At 38.0% G+C, this 21,174-nt stretch overlaps 1 protein-coding gene across 1 annotated transcript; it reads left to right on the top strand.

Moving 5' to 3' along the window:
• The first annotated feature begins 1,266 nt into the window (after positions 1 to 1,266).
• Positions 1,267 to 20,246, top strand: LOC125249199 (alpha-2-macroglobulin-like). The gene is made up of 34 exons (XM_048161431.1): positions 1,267 to 1,421; positions 1,919 to 2,099; positions 2,202 to 2,358; positions 2,860 to 2,912; positions 3,003 to 3,023; positions 3,210 to 3,375; positions 3,491 to 3,575; positions 3,755 to 3,866; positions 3,976 to 4,096; positions 4,211 to 4,320; positions 4,413 to 4,583; positions 4,674 to 4,904; positions 5,012 to 5,224; positions 5,312 to 5,461; positions 5,610 to 5,735; positions 13,822 to 13,909; positions 15,925 to 16,066; positions 16,334 to 16,559; positions 16,630 to 16,756; positions 16,834 to 16,955; positions 17,054 to 17,105; positions 17,186 to 17,269; positions 17,351 to 17,527; positions 17,639 to 17,714; positions 17,931 to 18,087; positions 18,187 to 18,261; positions 18,343 to 18,505; positions 18,606 to 18,799; positions 18,892 to 19,104; positions 19,218 to 19,339; positions 19,437 to 19,518; positions 19,720 to 19,803; positions 19,882 to 19,987; positions 20,085 to 20,246. The coding sequence occupies exons 1-34, from the start codon at positions 1,336 to 1,338 to the stop codon at positions 20,123 to 20,125; spliced, it is 4,314 nt and encodes a 1,437-aa protein (XP_048017388.1). The 5' UTR covers positions 1,267 to 1,335; the 3' UTR covers positions 20,126 to 20,246.
• Positions 20,247 to 21,174: the final 928 nt, after the last annotated feature.

Here is a 21,174-nt window from a genome sequence, read left to right as displayed (position 1 = left end):
TTGATGGTAGCCCTGTGACAGGCCTTTTCTAGATTGTGGCTCTTTTCAGGGGATGTTTCATTACTAAGAGTGGGCTTTAAAAATTATTTGTTAAATGTAACAAATAATTATGTGTCTGATTTGTCTCAGTCGTTACAACATTACCAAGTTCATTCGAAAATCTAGCTTTTTTTATATTTAGAGTCCCAGGGTTGATTGAGAGTGTGGGTGAGAGATCCATGTGTCTGAAAAGATTAAATCCCTGATGTAAAGTATTCTTTAATACCAGAATACATCAGAAACAGGGTCAAAACCAGAAGAGAGATCCAAAATACTAATCTAAGATTCACAGTGGAGATAAACAGAACAAGGTTCAAAATAATCACTAAACCAATACAGGAATGATTGCTCAGAAAGATGAGTGCAATGAGTATGGAAGCCAGACTATTGTTTTTTCTCTCCAGAGATAAAGATAATATTCAGGAAATTAAAGATAATGACATAACAAACGATGCTATAATAATTAACATTTACTTCAGAAATATTTAATATTCTGTCTTGAAATATTACATATAAATCTTTGCACTGAACATCTGTTTAGGACATGAAGTAATTATAGCATATAATCTCAGGTAGCAGCATATTTAATTTTACACGACAGATTTTAGGTGACTTTCAGTAGTCATGTTTAGTCGTATTGTGTAGGCAGTAGACAGAGCACTAACCAATGCAAACAGCAGCTTACAGTATCTCTCCCACTCATTTTGAGTGGGTGTATGTGCCACTGGATGTATTATCAGTTGTCTTGGCCCACTATTTGTCTACACAGAGTTAAAGGTCAGTAGCTGACCATTTCTCTGTAGATGAGGATAAGAGTAGAAGTTTGTTTTCAGAAGATCTCATGTACACTTATATGTACTTTAAAGAAGCTGATTTCTTGCATGTTATTGACTACTAAGAACTGAAGTTCATAACGTCTCATGCATCTCTGCAAATAAAATTACTATTTAGAATATTTAAATGCTTGAATATTCCAACATGCAACCTTTAAGTTCAACTCTGAATTATGTGGTCAGGAACATTAATAATGAACTGAATGTTTATTCTAATGTGTGCAAGAGTAAAGCTTTTGTATGTCTTTACTTGAACTGAGCCCACTTGAACTCATCACAAATGAATTTTTGGACAAAACAACAAACTGCATATTAGTACAGGTTTTTGAACTATGTTGCCCACACGGTTGAATCATTAATCAGAGGATCAATACAAATGTTTTGAAGGACCTCCTTTAGCATGAGAGTCCCTTTAAAAGAGACGGTCCAGTTCATCTCATGACCTGGATGATCGCTCGTCATCATGGCTCTGAATTTCAGCTGTTGTTGGAAAGATCTCCTTCTGCTCTCTTTCCTCCTGATCTGTGTTAATGGACAAACATCAAGGCCGTAAGTTTTTTTTTTTTATTTATTTTTTAATTTCTACTGAGGAAGGCAGTTATTCACTATTGTGTTTGTTTGAATAGCAAAATTATTCCAGTAAATTTCATTTAACGTTCTGGTACCAAAATAAACTACTAACAATGAATCTAAGTGTGATACATTATTATCATACCATTAGTCATTGTGTAAAATAAGTCTTGATTATTTCTCCTCTATTTATTTAACTGATCTGTTTTGCACAGTAGAGGTTTGCTGTTTGAAAGACAACTTAAGGCATGTATAAGATCATTCATAATTAATGACAGTGTATTTTTAAGGACAATATTGTTCTGAATAAACATGCAAAAGTAATAAAGTCACCAGACTTCATTACACAGTTTGCTCTTGTATTCTCAGTTGATCAATAGCAAATTAACTGTATTGATTTTCACCCCCACTTAATTTTTAAGTGTATGTAATCTATCTATCTCAAACAATATTGTATGAGCATTGTCTCTGGACAGATCTTTCATGGTGACGTTTCCTGCAGTGATCGAGTCGGGCTCTGAGGCCAAACTCTGTGCAAGTTTTCTCAATCCCAATGAAAGCCTTGTCATGAACATTCATCTGGTTCATGGTGACCAGAGCACTTTACTGCTGCAGGAGAAAGCTGAGGAAGAGTTTCATCGCTGCTTTAACTTCAAGGTCTGCCATTAGCACATTATTATGAATATATAATTAAATTTTCATCATAATGCATCTAGTGTTTGTGAAGGCAGGTTGTGAATACATATTATTTCTCATCAGGCTCCTCTGGTCGAAGCAGAATCAGTGCAGAAAATGAATGTCGAACTTCAGGGAGAGACTTTCAAGATGACTGAAGAGAGAAAAGTCATGTTCAAGCCTTACCATCCTCTGACCTTTATCCAGACTGATAAACCCATCTATCTTCCAGGACAGACAGGTGAGCTGTGAATGTTTCAAAGGCTAAACCTCAGAAAATAATGCTGGTGTCACTGACATCCCTGATCACAACTTATATAACATAAATACATTAAGTAAAGCATGTTAATATCCTGCAATAAGCTGATGTAGCACCATAGGTCAAAAATGACAAATGTTGCACAAACCAGCAGATTGTAAAAGAGTATGAAGTAAACAGTTCAATGGATTTACAAACTTGTAAACAGAAAAGGTGAGCAGAAGAAAAGACAAGGAAAGCAGATAAGGATGACTGTCATGTAAATGAACAGCCAAAATAATTTTTTTCTTGTTGAAAGAGGTGTTGTGTAAATGGTCCCTAAACTCTGTGGCCCCTCCAGGAGTTTGATACTCCTGCTATAGATCATTACATGTGATAATAGTTGTCTGGTATGGTTACGTTCACACACAGTGCGCTCATTTACATGAGTGAAATACTGACTGTAAGTGTTATTTTTTTTAAATACACATTTATATTTTACAGTGAACTTCAGAGTTGTTACCATGGATACAAACTTTGCACCCCTTGATCAGCAGGTCTGATGTGTGTTTCTCTTGCATTGATAAATAGACATTTAATAAATAAACGTGGCTTTTAATCTTTAATTACTGTTTGCTCTTTTACAGTATAGTACAGTGATTCTTGAGGTAAGAACACAAAACCTTCTGTACAGTCACAACAAACACACCTTTTAAATCTTATTAACACTATAGAAATTCTGTTATGTTTGCAATTAATGTGTTTTCAGAAGGCTAATTAAACATTTCTTCATTGACAGTCAGGATATGTGTAGCTGAACTAAATATTTTCACTGTGTCTTTGGTATTAAACAGGACAGTCAAGGTAACCGGATTGGTCAATGGACAAATGTTTCTTCAACAAGGTGGATTTTGCAGCGTTCTTATGAATTAAACCCAGAGGCCCGTCAAGGCATGTACAAACTGAAGGCTTTTATTAGTGACAGGATGATCTCACACCATTTTGAGGTGAAAAAATATGGTAAGTCATAAAAACAAATGATTCCAGTGTTGCATGGGAAGAATTTCAATAATATGTTTGTATTAATATCTTATTTGATTACTAGTAACTCTAATTTCTGCCTTCTCACTTCTAGTTTTGCCTAAGTTTGAAGTTACTGTAAAAAGCCCAAAAAAAGTCAGCGTTGAAGAAGAGGAACTGATAATTGAGGTTTGCGGAAAGTGAGTGCTTCATTTTATTTCCTGCATTAAGAGAGCAGTGTGCTCTTTCATTCTTGGCACCATTAAGTTTTTTTTTTTTTTTTAACTCTGGGGTCAGTTAATTACTGTGACCCTCTTCCTAATATAGTTGCTGAATTGAACCCTGGGCTGTAGATCACTTGATTGTACCTTTTTCACAGATACACTTACGGACAGCCTGTACCTGGTAAATCATGGGTGAAAGTGTGTCGTAATAATTTGTCCTATCAAAGCCATCACACCAGTCCAGTGTGTTTTGAGGAAACCATTGAGGTGTGTGAGTTACACAGTACAAGTAATGGCACATTATCTTTCCTCCATTTATCCAGTTAAACCACTCTTTAGTTAATATTCTATGTTTGTGTTCATTCATTATAATTAGATAAAAAAGACAGGCTGTGCCGTCCATACCTTAGATGCATCAGTCTTTCTGAACGCCACACTAAAGGACAGGCTTCAGAATTCTCTTGCTGTTGAGGCAATGGTTACAGAAGAAGGAACAGGTGAGCTGTTGAATTTGATCAGATCCACGTTACATACATTTCTAGAATTTCTCATTTTTGATATTTTACTTTTATTTGAATAAATATTTATTTTGGTGTTTTTACTATTTACAGAGATCACCATGACAAAATCTGAATCTGTATCTCTCACTTATGAAATTGGTAAAGTCATATTTACTGACCTGCCCAAAACATATGAACATGGATCAGTTATAGAAGGAAAAGTGAGTCTAAAATGAGTTTGTCTCTGTTTAACACCATTGATATGTACAGAATTATTTCTTAATTTATTCTTTCAAAATCATATTTTCAACAGATCAAACTCTCAAATTTCAAGGGCGCACCGATTCAAAACAAAGAGGTTTATCTAATGGAGGGTCACACTTGGTCCAAAAAACTGCTCCTAAATCTCACTACAGACAGCGATGGACTGGCCAGCTTCTCTCTTAATACATCCAGTCATCCTAAAAGTGATATTTATATTATTGTAAGAGAGTTTGTATTCAATTAGTTTACTTTTGTGTTCCCTGAAGAGTTCAATTGCATGAGTTATTTTTGATTCTTTGTTCATTGTCAGGCAAGTGTCTATCCAGAGGTCCGTTATAGCCGCAACAAGCCTTACATCTCTGCGGATAGAAAAACAGTTCAACTTCTCCAGCCTACCGCTCCATACAATCCAACACTAAGTGAACTGATTATAGAGGATACTGAGCAACCATTAAAGTGTGACTCTGAGTTTACAGCCACCATCAAGTATTATTTTGTTGGAGAGACAATTGAAGACTTCAAAACAGACATTGTCTATATGGTGAGAACATGTGCAGTATGTACATTATTACAGAGATGTTTTTGTTTAACAGTGTTCATTGGCAGCACTAGTCAGTTTGTTATCAGAGTGTCATCTGTCTGTTTCAGGTCTTGTCCAGAGGAGTGATCGTTCATCATGGATATGAGAAGGTTGAAGTGAAATCTTCTAATGGAGTAGCAAGTGGCACAATGTCATTCAAACTGTCTATTAGTGCAGATCTGGCTCCAGTAGTGCAGATTCTGGTGTACTGTGTTCTGCCCAGTGAAAATGTTGTTGCTAGTAGCAAAAATTTCAACACTGAAAAGTGTTTCAAAAACAAGGTATGTATTTTAGCTTTAGAAATGAGCCTCTTTAAACTGTATTACTGACTCAATTCTAAAATAAACTCTATTGACTGTATGTCACAGGTGTCTCTGCAGTTTTCTCCTGCTAAAGCAGTTCCTGGTGAGAAAAACACTCTCCAGCTCTCAGCTCAGCCTGGTTCACTGTGCGGCCTCAGTGCTGTAGATCAGAGCGTCCTGATCCTGAAGTCAGGAGAACGCCTGGATACTGACAAGGTGTGTAGATGCTTTAAGATTTAGTATTGATTAAATGTGTCTTCATAGTGGGAATGAATCTTGTGATAACAGATTTTTAGTTATTATTGCTATTGAAAATACTTGAATTATTTAGAAATCATACTGATAGTGTGTGAACATGTCACAGATCTTCAACCTGCTGCCAGTGCAATCGGGGTCAGATTATCCTTATGCTGTTGAAGATGAGCGGGAGTGTCTGCATGTGAGACCCCGTCGAGCTGTGCCGACAGACAACACCTATGAATCCTTAAAGGTAACAGGTGGATTATATGTGTGGCAGTGCAGTAGATAATGATTGGCAGAGTATCCCTTACGGAACAAAAATATTCAGGAATATACTGCAATATATAATGCATAATACATTACATAATGCATTTCCATAAATGGGGAAACTAGTGCTTATATTTTTCAATATACTGCAATATATGCATTGACCATGTATGGCTTTATATTGATAAACATGAAACACAGAAATGAAGACAAAAATAGCATTACATGTAATATTCATAAAGTTTAATCCTTTATTGTGTACATATATAACACATACATGTTCCCATATAGATTTGATTGTATGTACACACATTTATACACACATTCACTGAATGAGTTACAATCAGTAATTTATTAATATCCGATATTTATTAACACGGTAGAAATAAGTCAACACAAGTAAGACATGAACTCAATGAAAGTAAGAAAAAAAAACGAGGATGTCGCCAAAGAAAAGAAATAATCAAAACAAAACCCACTAACTAGCGCCCACGCCCCTAAACTAACTACCAAAAATAAAATGTAGAAACAAAACCGAAAACCGCGGCGCGGCGCCTTAACTAAACTCCACTAAATAAATAAACAAAAATACAAGGGAGGCGAGCACCCACATTATAACTAACATTAATTGCTAGCTACCAAATCGAGCCTACACGCACTATACGGAATTAACAATGGTCAGTGAAGTTGATGTTATCTCTGAGCTGTCTGCAGCAAAAGGTTTCATTATCGGTCAACCCTTGCTAAAAACACCAGAGGATTGTGATCAGTGAATACAACCACAGGCAAATTACTTGAACTAATATAAACATCAAAGTGTTGTAAGGCCAACAGCAAAGCTAACGTTTCTTTCTCGATGGTAGAATAGTTTAACTGATGTTTATTAAACTTGCGCGAGAAATAACACACAGGATGGTCAATACCATTTGCGTCTTCCTGTACAAGCACTGCACCTGCACCGACCGAGCTTGCATCGATCTCCAGCTTGAAGCCTTTTCCCACGTCAGGAGCTGTCAAAACAGGCGTACTGCATAATAAAACTTTGATGTTATCAAAAGCATTTTGACAGTCATTACTCCAAATAAAAGTACGTGACGGGCTGAGGAGTGAAGTTAGCGGACTGGCCACAGTGGATAAATTTTTACAAAAATTCCGATAATAACCGGCCATCAGAAATCTGCGAAGTTCTTTTCGCGTGGTCGGAACTGGAAATTCTGCAATCGCAGTGACCTTGGCTTCTATAGGTCTTACCTGCCCTTGACCCACTTCTCTGCCCAGGTACGTCACTGTAGCTTGACCAAATTCACATTTAGAAAGGTTTAATGTCAGCGAGGCATTCTGAAGGCGTTCAAACACCTCTCTTAACGTTGCAACATGTGCGGACCAGCTGGATGAATAAATCACAAGATCGTCCAGATGCATTGCAGTTTCGAACACCAGCAAGCACAATATTAATGAGCCTCTGGAACGTAGCTGGTGCGTTGCGCATGCTGAAAGCCATAACGCAATATTGCATGAAGTCGTCCTGAGTCACAAAAGCAGAAATATCTGACGCTCGAGCCGTCAATGGCACTTGCCAGTAACCTTTCAGTAAATCTAGTTTACTGACGAATTTAGCAGACCCCAGATTGTCTACACAATCTTCCATACGGGGTAACGGAAAACTATCGGGAACAGTAACTGAATTTACCTTGCGATAGTCCAGTAGACATGGGGAACTCCACGGACTAAAACTCTGCTTGGCGAGACCGTTTTCGCGTAAATACTCGACTTCAGCTTTCATCACAGAACGTTTAACAGCGTTAACCCTATAAGCTCGTTGCTTAATAGGAACGGCATGACCTATATCAATATCATGTTGTAAGACTGTAGTTCGAGACGGAACATCCTGAAATAACAAGGAGAAATCGTGAATTAATGTTTCATCATCATTTCTCTGGCAATCAGGTAAATGAGACAGATGAAAAGTCAAATCACTCAACATTTCAGAGTTCTTCAGCCTAACACACTGCTGATATGTGTGGCGTACTAACACTCCATCGTCATTATCTTGACTAGGGACATCAGCCACCTCACATATAAGAGCGGCAGAGGTAGTAAGCTCATCCACCTTCTCAACAGCTTGTAACGACCCTCTGACATGATACTCCTTCAGCATATTCACATGACATACACGAGATTTCTTTCTACGCTCAGGAGTTCGGATCAAATAATCAGTGTTACTCAATTTTTTAATCACTTCATACGGACCCGAAAATCGTGCAGACAGAACAGAACCCACAACTGGCAATAAAACCAGCACCTGGTCACCTTCTTTAAAGTGACGCTGAACCGTTTTACGGTCAAACTGATGTTTCATGGCCACCTGCGCACTCAACAATGACTCTTTTGCCGTTGAACAAGCCTTGTGCAATCGCTCACGAAATTTGCTTACATAGTCAAGCACAGGAATTTTAGTACTAGGCTCACAGGATAACAGATCTTCTTTAAGCATCTTTAAAGGACCCCTCACCGTATGACCAAATACAAGGTCGGCAGGACTAAATCCCAAACTGTCTTGTACTGCCTCTCTGACAGCGAACAAGTGTAGAGGTATGCCCTCGTCCAGTCCTTACCCGTTTCCATGCAATAACGTCGCAACATCGCTTTTAACGTCTGGTGAAACCGTTCCAAAGCTCCTTGGCTTTCTGGGTGAAAGGCACTTGAAGTTTGATGAGAAACGTTTAAGGTCGTCAACACCTGTCCAAAGATTCTTGACAAAAAGTTAGTACCTTGATCAGACTGAACCACTTTCGGAAGGCCAAACATAGAAAAGAATCTTACAAGTGCATTACTAATCACTGGCACTGTAATCTTCCTAAGCGGAATAGCTTCTGGAAAGCGCGTCGCTACGCACATTATTGTTAACAAGTATTGGTTACCACTCTTAGACTTAGGCAACGGTCCAACACAGTCAACAATAACATGCTCGAACGGTTCCCCCATCACTGGTATAGGAACAAGCGGTGCACGCGGAATCACCTGATTTGGCTTACCTGAAAACTGACAAGTCTGGCAAGTTTTACAGAATTTCGTTACATCAGCCTTCATTCGGGGCCAAAAGAAATGTTTCAAAATTCGATGATACGTTTTCTTAACGCCCAAATGTCCAGACAAATCATGATCGTGAGCTAGAGAGAGTACAGTCTTGTTTGTAACATACAGGAATGACAATTTGATGTACAGAAGTCCACTCACTATCGCACGCAACATCTGCATACCACCAACGCATCAGCAACCCGTTCTCGATATAGTAAGCGGCTTTCCTCTCCTTGGCCACTTCCAAAGGAACAACAGAGGAAAAGCATTTCCGCAGGGAACAATCTTCTTTCTGAGCTGTAATCATTTTTTTACAAGTCATTGACAATTTCACCTCGTCTGACTGCAAAATGAGAGCTTGATCCGCTGGCTTACCCTCCTCAACTGGCAAAGTGTCATTTATAATAATAGGTGACAAACGTAGAAGACAAGTCATCTGCATCAGCAAATTTACGAGCCTGCGCTCACGTCACGGCACAAACAGGAAAAACTTCGGGAAACTTCTCGGACAATTCGTCAGTATACTCAGACAGAACAGGCTTATCACAAACCTCTAACAGCGGCGCGACTTTTCCACCTGCGATGTCGTTACCCAGGATGAAACTTACTCCATGCACAGGGAGACTGTCACGCACGCCGACTTTAACAAACCCCGTAAACAAATCCGACTTCAGATAAATCTGATGCAAAGGAACTTTCATAATGTTCATTTCAAAGCCTCGCACTAACACATGGGTACCACAGAAAGTCTGTTCTGAGAGCGGCAGTGCACCAGCCACTATAAAGGACTGCATCGCCCCTGTGTCACGCAACATAGTCACTTTTACCTGATTCGAAGACTGATCACTGACAGATACTAATCCTTTCATAACGAAAGGTTGATAGCCAACGTCTAACTCATCACCGAGCTTACAATTAACAATATCAACAGGCTTCACAAAAGCAACACTTTTAGAAGTGTTACTTTGCTGTTTGCGCTTTAAAACAATGCAATCAGCAATGAGATGACCCGGCTTATGACAGTAAAAACACTCTCGGTCTTCCTTAGGCTTTGGAACATTTTTCGAACGCGACTGATCTTTCGAAGCAACGGAACTAGATAAAACTTTGTCAGTACGAACGGGAGCAAAAATGCTCTTATGCGTCAACGCAAACTCATCAGCTAGAACAGACGCTTGAGACAACGATACCACCTTTTGTTCATTTAGGAAGACAACGATACGATCAGGAATACAACCTTTGAATTCCTCTAACACAATTAACTCACGAAGTGCCTGAAAATCCGAAACTTTGTTTGAGGTGCACCACTTGTCAAACAACATACCTTTTTCTCTAGCAAATTCTATGAACGTTTGACTCGTGCTCTTTTTATGGTTTCTAAAACGCTGCCTGTACGCTTCAGTTCGTAAGCTCTCAAAATTGTCGTTTTGACAACATCATAATTTAAACTATCTTCTAATGTTAAAGAAGCACAAACTTCCTGAGCTTTTCCTGTTAACTTGCACTGCAGCAGCAAAGGCCACACATCTCTAGGCCAATTTAAAGCAGACGCAATTCGTTCGAATACATTAAAGCATGAATCAACTTCTGACTCTCTAAACTGTGGAACAAGAGAAATGTGTTTACTCACATCCAGCGTATTACTCGCCGTATTCACACCAGTCGTAACAGCAGCAGTCTGCATAGGTTGAGCAGTAGACAAGCGGCACCGAGGAAACTGCGACATCTCTGGCTGCTTTCAGTTCCAACTCCCGCAATCTGATTTGCGTGTCCGCCTCTATTTCCAACCGGTTTTTCAGCAAACTCCATGCAGGCTTTCATGTGTCTTGCACTGAGGAGAGGCTTCCGTCGGGCCACTCTGCCATAAAGCCCCGACTGGTGGAGGGCTGCAGTGATGGTTGACTTTCTACAACCCGATTGCTCAGTTTGGCCGGACGGAAGGGTCCGGCCAAACCCGACCAGAACCCTTCCTTCTAAGGAAGGGTTCTGGTCGTCTCAAACGTCTTCCATTTAAGGATTATGGAGGCCACTGTGCTCTTAGGAACCTTAAGTGCAGCAGAAATTTTTTTGTAACCATGGCCAGATCTGTGCCTTGCCACAATTCTGTCTCTGAGCTCTTCAGGCAGTTCCTTTGACCTCATGATTCTCATTTGCTCTGACATGCACTGTGAGCTGTAAGGTCTTATATAGACAGGTGTGTGGCTTTCCTAATCAAGTCCAATCAGTATAATCAAACACAGCTGGACTCAAATGAAGGTGTAGAACCATCTCAAGGATGATCAGAAGAAATGGACAGCACCTGAGTTAAATATATGAGTGTCACAGCAAATGGTCTGAATACTTAGGACCATGTGATATTTCAGTTTTTCTTTTTTAATAAATCTGCAAAAATGTCAACAATTCTGTGTTCTTCTGTCAATATGGGGTGCTGTGTGTACATTAATGAGGGGAAAAAAAATAACTTAAATGATTTTAGCAAATGGCTGCAATATAACAAAGAGTGAAAAATTTAAGGGGGTCTGAATACTTTTCGTACCCACTGTATATATATATAATTACTCTTTGTTAAATATTGTACTTTTGTTAACTAGCTTAAAAAATGTGAAATGTGTATAATGTAAATAAGTATAAAGTATAATAAATATATTAATTATATATTTCTCCATATATGTGTGTTTATGCTGCATGAATAAATATATCTGCAATATATTACACATGCAGTACCATATCTGAACCACTTGCAGAATCTGTGAAAATGTGCAAAATTTGAACAAAATAAGAGAGATTGTACAAAATGCTTGTTATTTTTAATTTAGTACTGTCCTGAGTAAGATATTTTACACAAAGATGTTTACATATAATCCATAAGACAAAAAAAAAATAGCTGAATTTATTAAAATGACCCAGTTCAAAAGTTTGTGAACCACTGATTCTAAATACTGTGTGTCATTACCTGGATGATCTACGACTGTTTTTTTGTTTTGTGATGGTTCTTCATGAGTTCCTTGTTTGTTCTGAGTTTTCTTCAGTTTTCCAGCATTTTTTGCATATTAGAATATTAGATATTAGATTTACAACAGTGACTGAATGATTTTGAGTTCTTTTCACACTGAGGACAATTGAGGGACTCAAACACTTAAAAAAGGTTCAAACATTCACTGATGCTTAAAGGGATAGTTCACCCAAAAATGAAAATTTGATGTTTATCTGCTTACCCCCAGCGCATCCAAGATGTAGGTGACTTTGTTTCCTCAGTAGAACACAAATGATGATTTTTAACTCCAACCGTTGCCGTCTGTCAGTCAAATAATGCTAGTGGATGTGAACTTCTACTATAAGAGTAAATAAAACTTGCATAGACAAGTCCAAATTAAACCCTGCGGCTCGTGACGACACATTGATGTCCTAAGACACGAAACGATCGGTTTGTGCGATAAACCGAACAGTATTTATATCATTTTTTAACTCTAATACACCACTATGTCCAACCGCGTGCAGTACTCGTTAGTAAGGTCTGATCGCGCTCTAACAGCGGCAGTAATGTCTCGCTCTCATTGAAGTATATGCGCGAGACATCACTGCCGCTGTCAGAGCGCGATCAGACCAAACGAATTGAGTGATGAATGCAGTTGGACATAGTGGTGTATTAGAGGTAAAAAATGATATAAATACTGTTCGGTTTCTCGCACAAACCGATCGTTTCATGTCTTAGGACATCAATGTGTGACATCTTATAGTAGAAGTTCCCATTCACTAGCATTATTTGACTGACAGATGGCAACGGTTGGAGTTAAAAATCATCATTTGTGTTCTACTGAAGAAACAAAGTCACCTACACCTTGGATGCGCTGGGGGTAAGCAGATAAACATCAAATTTTCATTTTTGGGTGAACTATTCCTTTAAGAAGAAAACACAATGCATTAAGAGTAGAGGGGTGAAAACTTTTGAACAGGATGAAGAGGTCCAAATTTTTCTTATTTCGCTTGAATATCATTTTTTTTCATTTGGCACTGCCCTTCGGAAGCAATAGAAGATACTTGCATGTTTCCTGGAAGACAAATTAAATGCAATTTACCTTGATCTTCAAAAAATTCCTAATGTTTTCACCCCCCATCTATTAATGCATCATGTTTTTTTCTGGAGCATCAGTGAATGTTTGAAACTTTTTTAATAGTTGTGTTTGAGTCCCTCATTTGTCCTCAATGTGAAAAGACGGATCTCAAAATCATTCAGTCACTGCTGTAAAGGGTTCAATTATGCAAAAAATGCTGGAAAACTGAAGAATCTGCAGGACCTGGAGGATTTTTCTGAAGAACAGAGCTCAGTTTAACTGCTCAGAACAAACAAGAGACTCATGAAGAACCATCACAAAACAAAAAAAACAGTCGTGGATCATCCAGGTAATGACACACAGTATTAAGAACCAATGGTTCACATACTTATGAATGGGGTTATTTTAAATAGATTCAGCTATTCTTTTGTCTCGTGGATTATATGTAAACATCTTATGTAAAATATCTTACTCAGGACAGTACTAAATAAAAAATAACATGCATTTTGTATTATCTCCCTTATTTTGTTAAAATTTTGCACATTTTCACAGATTCTGCAAGTGGTTCACATACTTATTCTTGCAACTGTATACATCTATATATTATGAAGTATATTACTGAATAATAAAAGTACGTACATAATGGTATATAAGTAAATATATTGTCACATATTATTCAATATATGAAAAGTGGCAATTCCTTATGTATTATTGTAATATATTAATACAGTATATTATTCTGTATATTTTCAAATATACCTTTAAATCATTTAATATATTGATCATTCATATTTATTTATAAGAAATATATCTTTTTTGTAAGGATATACTGCACATGCATAAGTAAATGCATAAAAACATCCTCTTGATTATGCTGACAATTAAAAGTAATTAGAATTTTCATGACTTTTACTGTGGTTTATCTTTTCCATTTGACAGAGAGTGGGATTGAAGATGGCAACAAATTTGGTTGTGCGAGTCCCTCAGTGTCTGTCATACAGAGGCTTGATGTATCACCGATACCCTGGTATGTGTACATGTACTGTTATTGCAATCTCAGCTATGTATGTTTGTTATGAAATAGATTTCCAAAAAAAAAAATCACTTTGCAATGTGTTTTTAATTTTTTTTTCTTGAGGTTATTAGTTAACTTTGAATCAGTGTTATTATGGGTAACAAAAACGTAACTACATAACTTATGTAAAATAAAATTAATTGTTGGCAGCCCTAAAATACAAAACTAAAACAGCCGCAAGCAGCAATACTGGGCCAAGCCCTGAAGGGGCAGCAAAACAACAGCAGAAATAAAATGTGCATGAGAAACAGATAAGATCAAAAGGTGGGAATGAACTCAAAACGAATCAAAGTAACAACATTACAAACACTTTAATAAAGCTGTACCTGGCAGGAATTAAACTCACAACCTTTAGATCACATGCTTGTTTCTTATCGCTGTGTGCCACTCGGACGACGTTTTCACCTACTGCTGGGGTTCAGTGCTTCAAGAGAGGATGAACCCAAAATGAAGATTTTGTATATAAATGCAGTGCATGTTATATTTAATAAGTTCAGATGAGATCATTCTCAGAAAGACACAATGAACAGAAGCAACTTTTGCACCACCTCTGGCCACAGTACCTCTTGCAGTCTGGGCATGTGCCCCACAGGATTCAAACCCACGACTTGAAAGGACTGCGCCACACAGTTGACACACATTCTCCAGGCTGTTAAGGAGAGCCTTCAGTGTGAGAATGAGCTAAAAAAGACATTACTTAGCATATTAACCAAATTAACCAGATTATCATGCTAAGCTAACTTAATGCTAATGTAGGCTAACTTATGGTTAACCTGAAAGATGAAGAGTGACAATAGAAAGAATGGCAACTGGATAGCATGCTAAGCTAACTAGCATAAGTCAACAAACATAAAATATCCATTCTGTCATTTCTGTGCAGATAATCTGATCAGATTTTGGACAAAATTGGACAAAAATCATAGGCATAGCATATTTACTTCAATATGGTGGACAGGCACAATGAAGGAAAATGACAAATAAGCATAAGCCAGGGAATGAAACAAAACTAAATTTGGACTGTATTCAAAAGTTATAAGCATTTTTGCAAAAATCCTTATATGTCTGGAACACTAGGTGGAGCTGTGCTCAAACTTCTGATGCACCTTCAGGACATGCTGTCGATGATCCCTACCCAATTTTGTGATTATACGTTAAATCGTTTAAAAGATATTACAATTTATGACAAAATGGCTGACTGATGTTTTATCCGATCGGTTTCCTCTGGGTCTGCATGACACAAGGAATCCATAGACACCAAGATCATGATTTTCTGATTTTAAAAAATAGCCATTTTCATATCTCATGACTTGTAGGTGGTGCTGTTCCCAAATTTAGCATGAACCGTCAGATCATGGTTCTGATGAAACCAAATTTTGTTTCGACTGATCAAAGTTTGGCTGATACAGCCTCTGAACCAATTTTAGGTCGACGTTAAGTTGACAACATTGTAGGTTTTGAACAAAGATAAAATAAAAATTCAGTTCAGTCATTTCTGTGCGGCTCTGTCCATTTTCATAAGAATGAAATTCAAATGTGAATATTTTAACTGGTGGTGGCGAGTTGGTAGAGTTGGTAGAGACGCAAAAGCTGGTCAGAGTATTATTCATTACCATTCATTGCCATTAAGTGTGCCAATTTTCATAATTTTCCTATATTCTGTTCATAAGGCTGCCATAGACTTCCACTGGGGGGGAATAATAATAAAGATTAAGAAGAATAGTACAAACAGATACAGTAGGGGCTACAGCTACTTTGGTGCTTGGCCCCTAAATAAAAACTAATTAAACTGAAACTAGAACACTGACAACACTAAAATAAATCTGTATATCAAAATAAAATAATGTGTATTTAAAAGATGATCTGCCTACTGTTTGTTGTTCACTTATGACTGTATATAGAATTGGTTATTTTGATGTGCTGTTCACATACATATCACTTAAAATTACAAAATATCACTTTTTTTCCAGTGATGTATCATTATCCTGACCATGTAATGGAAGGTATGGCTTCACCAATGGGTGGTTCTGGTAACACCGGCAGAGATTCTCCAGCAGTGACGATTCGGACCATCTTTCCAGAAACGTGGATCTGGGAACTTGCTGAAGTGGGGTATGTGAAGCGTAATCAATACATTTAACATATATCTTATATTTAATATAAGTTATATTATCTTATAAGATATATTATATCTTAATATTTATCTTATTACTTATCTTTAATACATCATCTTCCCTCACACCCACAGGACAGAAAATACCTTGCTTTGCAGATTCTGAATCCATTTTTTAAATTTTTTTTTTTATCATCTCTGTGCTGAATGTTGTTATTTATTACAGGAAAAATCAGACTATGCCTATTGTTGTAATTCCTCCACAGGGACTCTGGATCAGTTCAGGTTCCTGTCACGGTTCCTGACACCATCACTTCTTGGGAGACGGAGGCCTTCTGTCTATCCTCTGAAGGTCTGGGTCTGGCTCCTCCTGCTCAGCTGACAGTTTTCCAGCCCTTCTTCCTGGAGCTCTCTCTGCCTTACTCCATCATCCGTGGGGAGATCTTTGAGCTGAAGGCCACTGTCTTCAACTATCTGTCCAAGTGCATCATGGTGAGATTTCACACTCAGTCTTATCAAATCATATCAAATATGCCACTAATCATGTGTGGTTGATTGACAGGTTAAAGTGACTCCAGCTCCTTCCTCAGACTACACTCTCAAAGCCTCCTCTGATGATCAATATTCATCCTGTCTATGTGCTAATGGAAGAAAAACCTTTAAATGGATCCTCACTCCTTCTGTTCTTGGTGAGGTTTCCAGTCTGAATCATTGTTTCTCAGTGTTTGTGTCTGTTGTATCTTCACGTACATGTCTTGTGTTGTAGGAGTCTTGAATATTACAGTCAGTGCAGAGGCAGAGGCGTCCCAGACTGTGTGTGACAATGAGATTGTGAGCGTCCCAGAGAGAGGACGCATTGACACGGTCACACGAAGTCTGCTCGTACAGGTCAGCGCACGTCAAACAGATTTCAGACATCATTTACCCATGATCCTAATGCTGCTCATATCAGTATGATGAGTTGATGTGATTGTTTTATGCTGCAGGCTGAAGGAACTGAAAAGACAGAGACTCACAGCTGGTTACTGTGTCCAAATGGTTTGTCCACAGACTATATTTAGCATCATAGTGTTACTCAGCTGATCACTGATGTGTGTTTCTGTCTCTCTGGTTCATAGGTGACAGTCTCTCAGAGGAAGTGGCTCTGACTCTTCCTAAAGATGTGATAGAGGGATCAGCCAGATCCACTGTTTCAGTCATTGGTAACATTTACAAATACAAGCAGAAATGAGGAGATTGGGTTTGGAATATAAAATATATTTTAACTTGTGTATGATTTATAGGAGACATATTGGGTCGGGCACTGAGGAATCTTCACGGATTATTACGGATGCCGTACGGCTGTGGAGAACAAAACATGGCTGTTCTTTCTCCCAATATTTACATTCTGCAGTATCTGGAGAACACGGAGCAGCTCACCTCAGCCATCCGAGAGAGAGCCACCGGCTTCCTGAAGAGCGGTGAGAGACATAAATCATTTAAAAAAAAATAAAATACTGAGACGTTTTGTAGTTATTCAGACACATTTGGTCAACCCAAATGAACATCTTAATCATTATCAAACTCAACAGGATACCAGAGACAACTGAACTACAGGCATAACAGTGGAGCATACAGCACATTTGGATACGGAGAAGAGAATACTTGGTAAAACTTTATCAAAGAAAATATTAAATGTTACTTTACAAAAATAACCCAGGCAGACTGTACAAAATATTAGATCCTGTATCTATAAGAGAATATTAATAATTACTAGTCTGTTTTCTGCATTCTTTTTTTCTTTTAATTCAGTTAATTTCGGTTACCACTGGAGTTAAAGTACTGCTACAGCTAATGACATTGTGTTTATTACCACACCACCAGGTTGACTGCTTTTGTCCTGAGGTCTTTTGGCAGAGCACAGAAATACATATTTATTGATCCACAAATTATTCAGAGTGCAAAGGAATGGTTAATAAACAGACGGGATTCAGACGGCTGTTTTATTCAACAGGGAAGACTGTTCAACAACAGAATGAAGGTATTTTGTTTGTTTCTTAAAGTTTGCTGTGACCAGTAGACATCAGGTCTGAGAATGAATTGAATATTTGTCTTTATTTCTGTTTCTTATATATTCCAGGGTGGAGTGAATGATAATGTGACCATGACTGCCTACATTACTGCATCATTGCTTGAACTGGAAACTCCAGTCACTGTAAGTTCATCTACAGGAAACACAATATAAACTCATAGAAAAATGACACTCACAGCATCTGTTTCTCTGTTTTTGTCACAGGATCCTGTCGTCAGTAAAGGTTTGTCATGCTTGAGGTCCGTCATTAAGGATGTCAAAAACATTTACACCACTGCTCTGCTCACCTACACTTTCAGTCTGGCTAGAGACACGGACACTCGACAGCAGCTTTTCAAGAAACTGGAGGATGTTGCTATTTCAGACGGTAAGAGGTTTGTTTCTGATGACTTTCTGTCATCATTTATGACAGTACTATTGTTTATTGTCATGCTCATTGAGTTACTCTTGTGTCTTTTGTCATTAAGGGTCTCTTCTCCACTGGTCTCAGTTTGCATCTGCTGATGACTCTGATTCTCTGGCAGTGGAGATCAGCTCATATGTGCTGCTAGCTGTTCTCACTGCAGATTCAGTCACTACAGCTGATCTGGGCTATGCTAACAGGATTGTCAGCTGGCTTGTGAAGCAGCAGAATGCCTATGGAGGATTCTCCTCCACACAGGTTACTCAAACTACTCCAATAAAACACATTATTGTTGAATGTGCTGGTGTGAATGAGTAAAAGTGACATTACTGAACTCATTTATTTCCCAGGACACAGTGGTGGCTCTTCAGGCTCTGTCTTTGTACGCCACCAAAGTGTTCAGCTCTGACGGCTCCAGCACAGTGACTGTACAGTCAGCAGGAGACTCTCACCACTTTGAGGTCAATCAGGACAACAAGTTACTGTACCAGGAGAAGCAGCTGCAGAACGTTCCAGCCAAATACAGCATTGAAGTGAAGGGCTCGACCTGTGTGTCTGTGCAGGTCTGTAGTGTTCAGCTTCATTTACTCACATTCACTTTCTCTCTTGGCATTTTATGGTTATTCTGCTTTGAAACGGTTTATTAATTTATTTTTGTTTATGTTGAATCTCTCAGATGGCTCAGTTCTACAACATTCCCACTCCTACTAGAGCTAAAACACTGAGCATTGAAGCTAAAATTGAAGGAGATTGCAAGAAATCCTCTGGACAGTACCTATTGTTAAATTTCAATGTGAAGTAAGAAAAATAACTTTATGCTATAAGACACGATTTTGGTTATGGCTTTTGTTCAGTCATCATGGACTCTGATGGTTGATATAATATTTTTTTCCAGATATGATGGTCCACAGGCAAGAACTAACATGGTCATTGTGGATATTAAACTCTTGTCAGGATTCACAGCTGATACATCAATGGTGCGTTTGACTATGTGAAGTGATTCATTATTAGATTTACTGTACTGTCGCTGTGAATCTACTGTAAGATGGTGCAGCTATGGCCGATATTGTCCTGCTCACGTCTTGATGAACAGCATGATAGCTTACAGAGAATAGCTCTCCTGTTAGGGATGTAACAAATCATACATTTATTTCTAAAAAAAATCACTTTTTCCACAGCTTGAACCTCAAAGCACTTCAAGCGAATCACTTGTGGAACGGGTCGATTCTAAAGATGATCATGTCATCGTGTATTTGAAAGAGGTGGGAGAACAGCAACATTCATATGATAAGATGCAGTGATTCATGTACATTTTTTATTCACTGTTTATCCTCCTGCAGGTTCCAAAAAATATTGCAGTCAATCACCAGTTACAATTAAAACAAATTCTTCCAGTGAAGAATCTCAAGCCAGCTGTGATTAAAGTGTATGATTACTACCAAACAAGTAAGATTTGATGTGCCATTTTTCATTGTTTTTATTATGTGATTCAAAAGTATCAGTTGGCATTAAGCTAATTTCTTGGTATCAATATTTCCCTCAGGTGATCTGGTGGAGACTGAGTATTCATCTCACTGTGAATGAAGTGTCGTGCTTCAGTTCTGCAGCTTGGATAAATATGTTTTTATTCAGTGTTTATATCTTTTCCTGGGCAAATTATTTTCCTGATTAGCCTGTTTTATTAAACCCAAACAACCTGAAAACACTTTGGTGAGCTTACTGTGTTTTTGTTCTTGATTTGTAGCTTACATACTATGGCAATATTTCAGTGTCAGATTAGATATTTTTGCATTCCAATTCACATACTTATGCACTATTCTAAGCCATTTTATAGTAGAATGGGTAGTTTGTTCACATTGAAAATTTAAAAAAGGAATAGTGCACTTTAAATGGATGATGCACTTTAATAACCAAATCAATAAATGAATAAATGAAAATTACAGTGTGAAATGTTGGACACTTCATGCACTCAACTGTCACAGCTTTCTTTGCATAGCTAAAGGGGAAAGGCTGTCAAACTCCAACACTGGATGACAAAATAGCCTTTTAACCTCATACACTGGTTGAGGACATATTGCATATTATAATTGCATAATGTATAGTATGTCATTTGGGACACAGCTACTGACATGAGAATGCCTTTTCAATTTGTTCTAATAATGCTAAGAGATGATGCATTTACAAGAATGCGGTTAAGATCCATGTACAGTCAGGGTTTTAAACTAGAAACCTCTGGAAGTCAGTGATGGTACTGCAGAAATCTGTTTAAAAGGATATATAAAATAGAAATGTTCTTTAAAAAAAAAAAAAAAAAACGTCTTTTGACATACTCTAACTACTTAAAAGAACATGAATGATCTGTTAAAGGGATAGTTCACCCAAAAATTAAAATTTGATGTTTATCTGCTTACCCCCAGCGCATCCAAGATGTAGGTGATTTTGTTTCTTCAGTAGAACTGATGATTTTTAACTCCAACCGTTGCCGTCTGTCAGGCAAATAATGCTAGTGGATGGGAACTTCTACTATAAGAGTAAATAAAACTTGCACAGACACGTCCAAATTAAACCCTGCGGCTCGTGACGACACATTGATGTCCTAAGACACGAAACGATCGGTTTGTGCGAGAAACCGA

This window comes from Megalobrama amblycephala, linkage group LG16 (assembly GCF_018812025.1).
Source record: "Megalobrama amblycephala isolate DHTTF-2021 linkage group LG16, ASM1881202v1, whole genome shotgun sequence".
NCBI lineage: Eukaryota > Metazoa > Chordata > Actinopteri > Cypriniformes > Xenocyprididae > Megalobrama > Megalobrama amblycephala.
This window is presented reverse-complemented; position numbering and strand designations above follow the sequence as displayed.

What these genes read in the sequence shown, in the direction of transcription:
- LOC125249199 (XM_048161431.1), top strand. Translation starts at nt 1,336, where the DNA reads ATGGCTCTGAATTTCAGCTGTTGTTGGAAAGATCTCCTTCTGCTCTCT. An exon ending in TTTTGAGGTGAAAAAATATG is followed by an intron (nt 3,376 to 3,490) that starts GTAAGTCATAAA and finishes TCTCACTTCTAG; the next exon opens with TTTTGCCTAAGTTTGAAGTT. An exon ending in GGTTACAGAAGAAGGAACAG is followed by an intron (nt 4,097 to 4,210) that starts GTGAGCTGTTGA and finishes TACTATTTACAG; the next exon opens with AGATCACCATGACAAAATCT.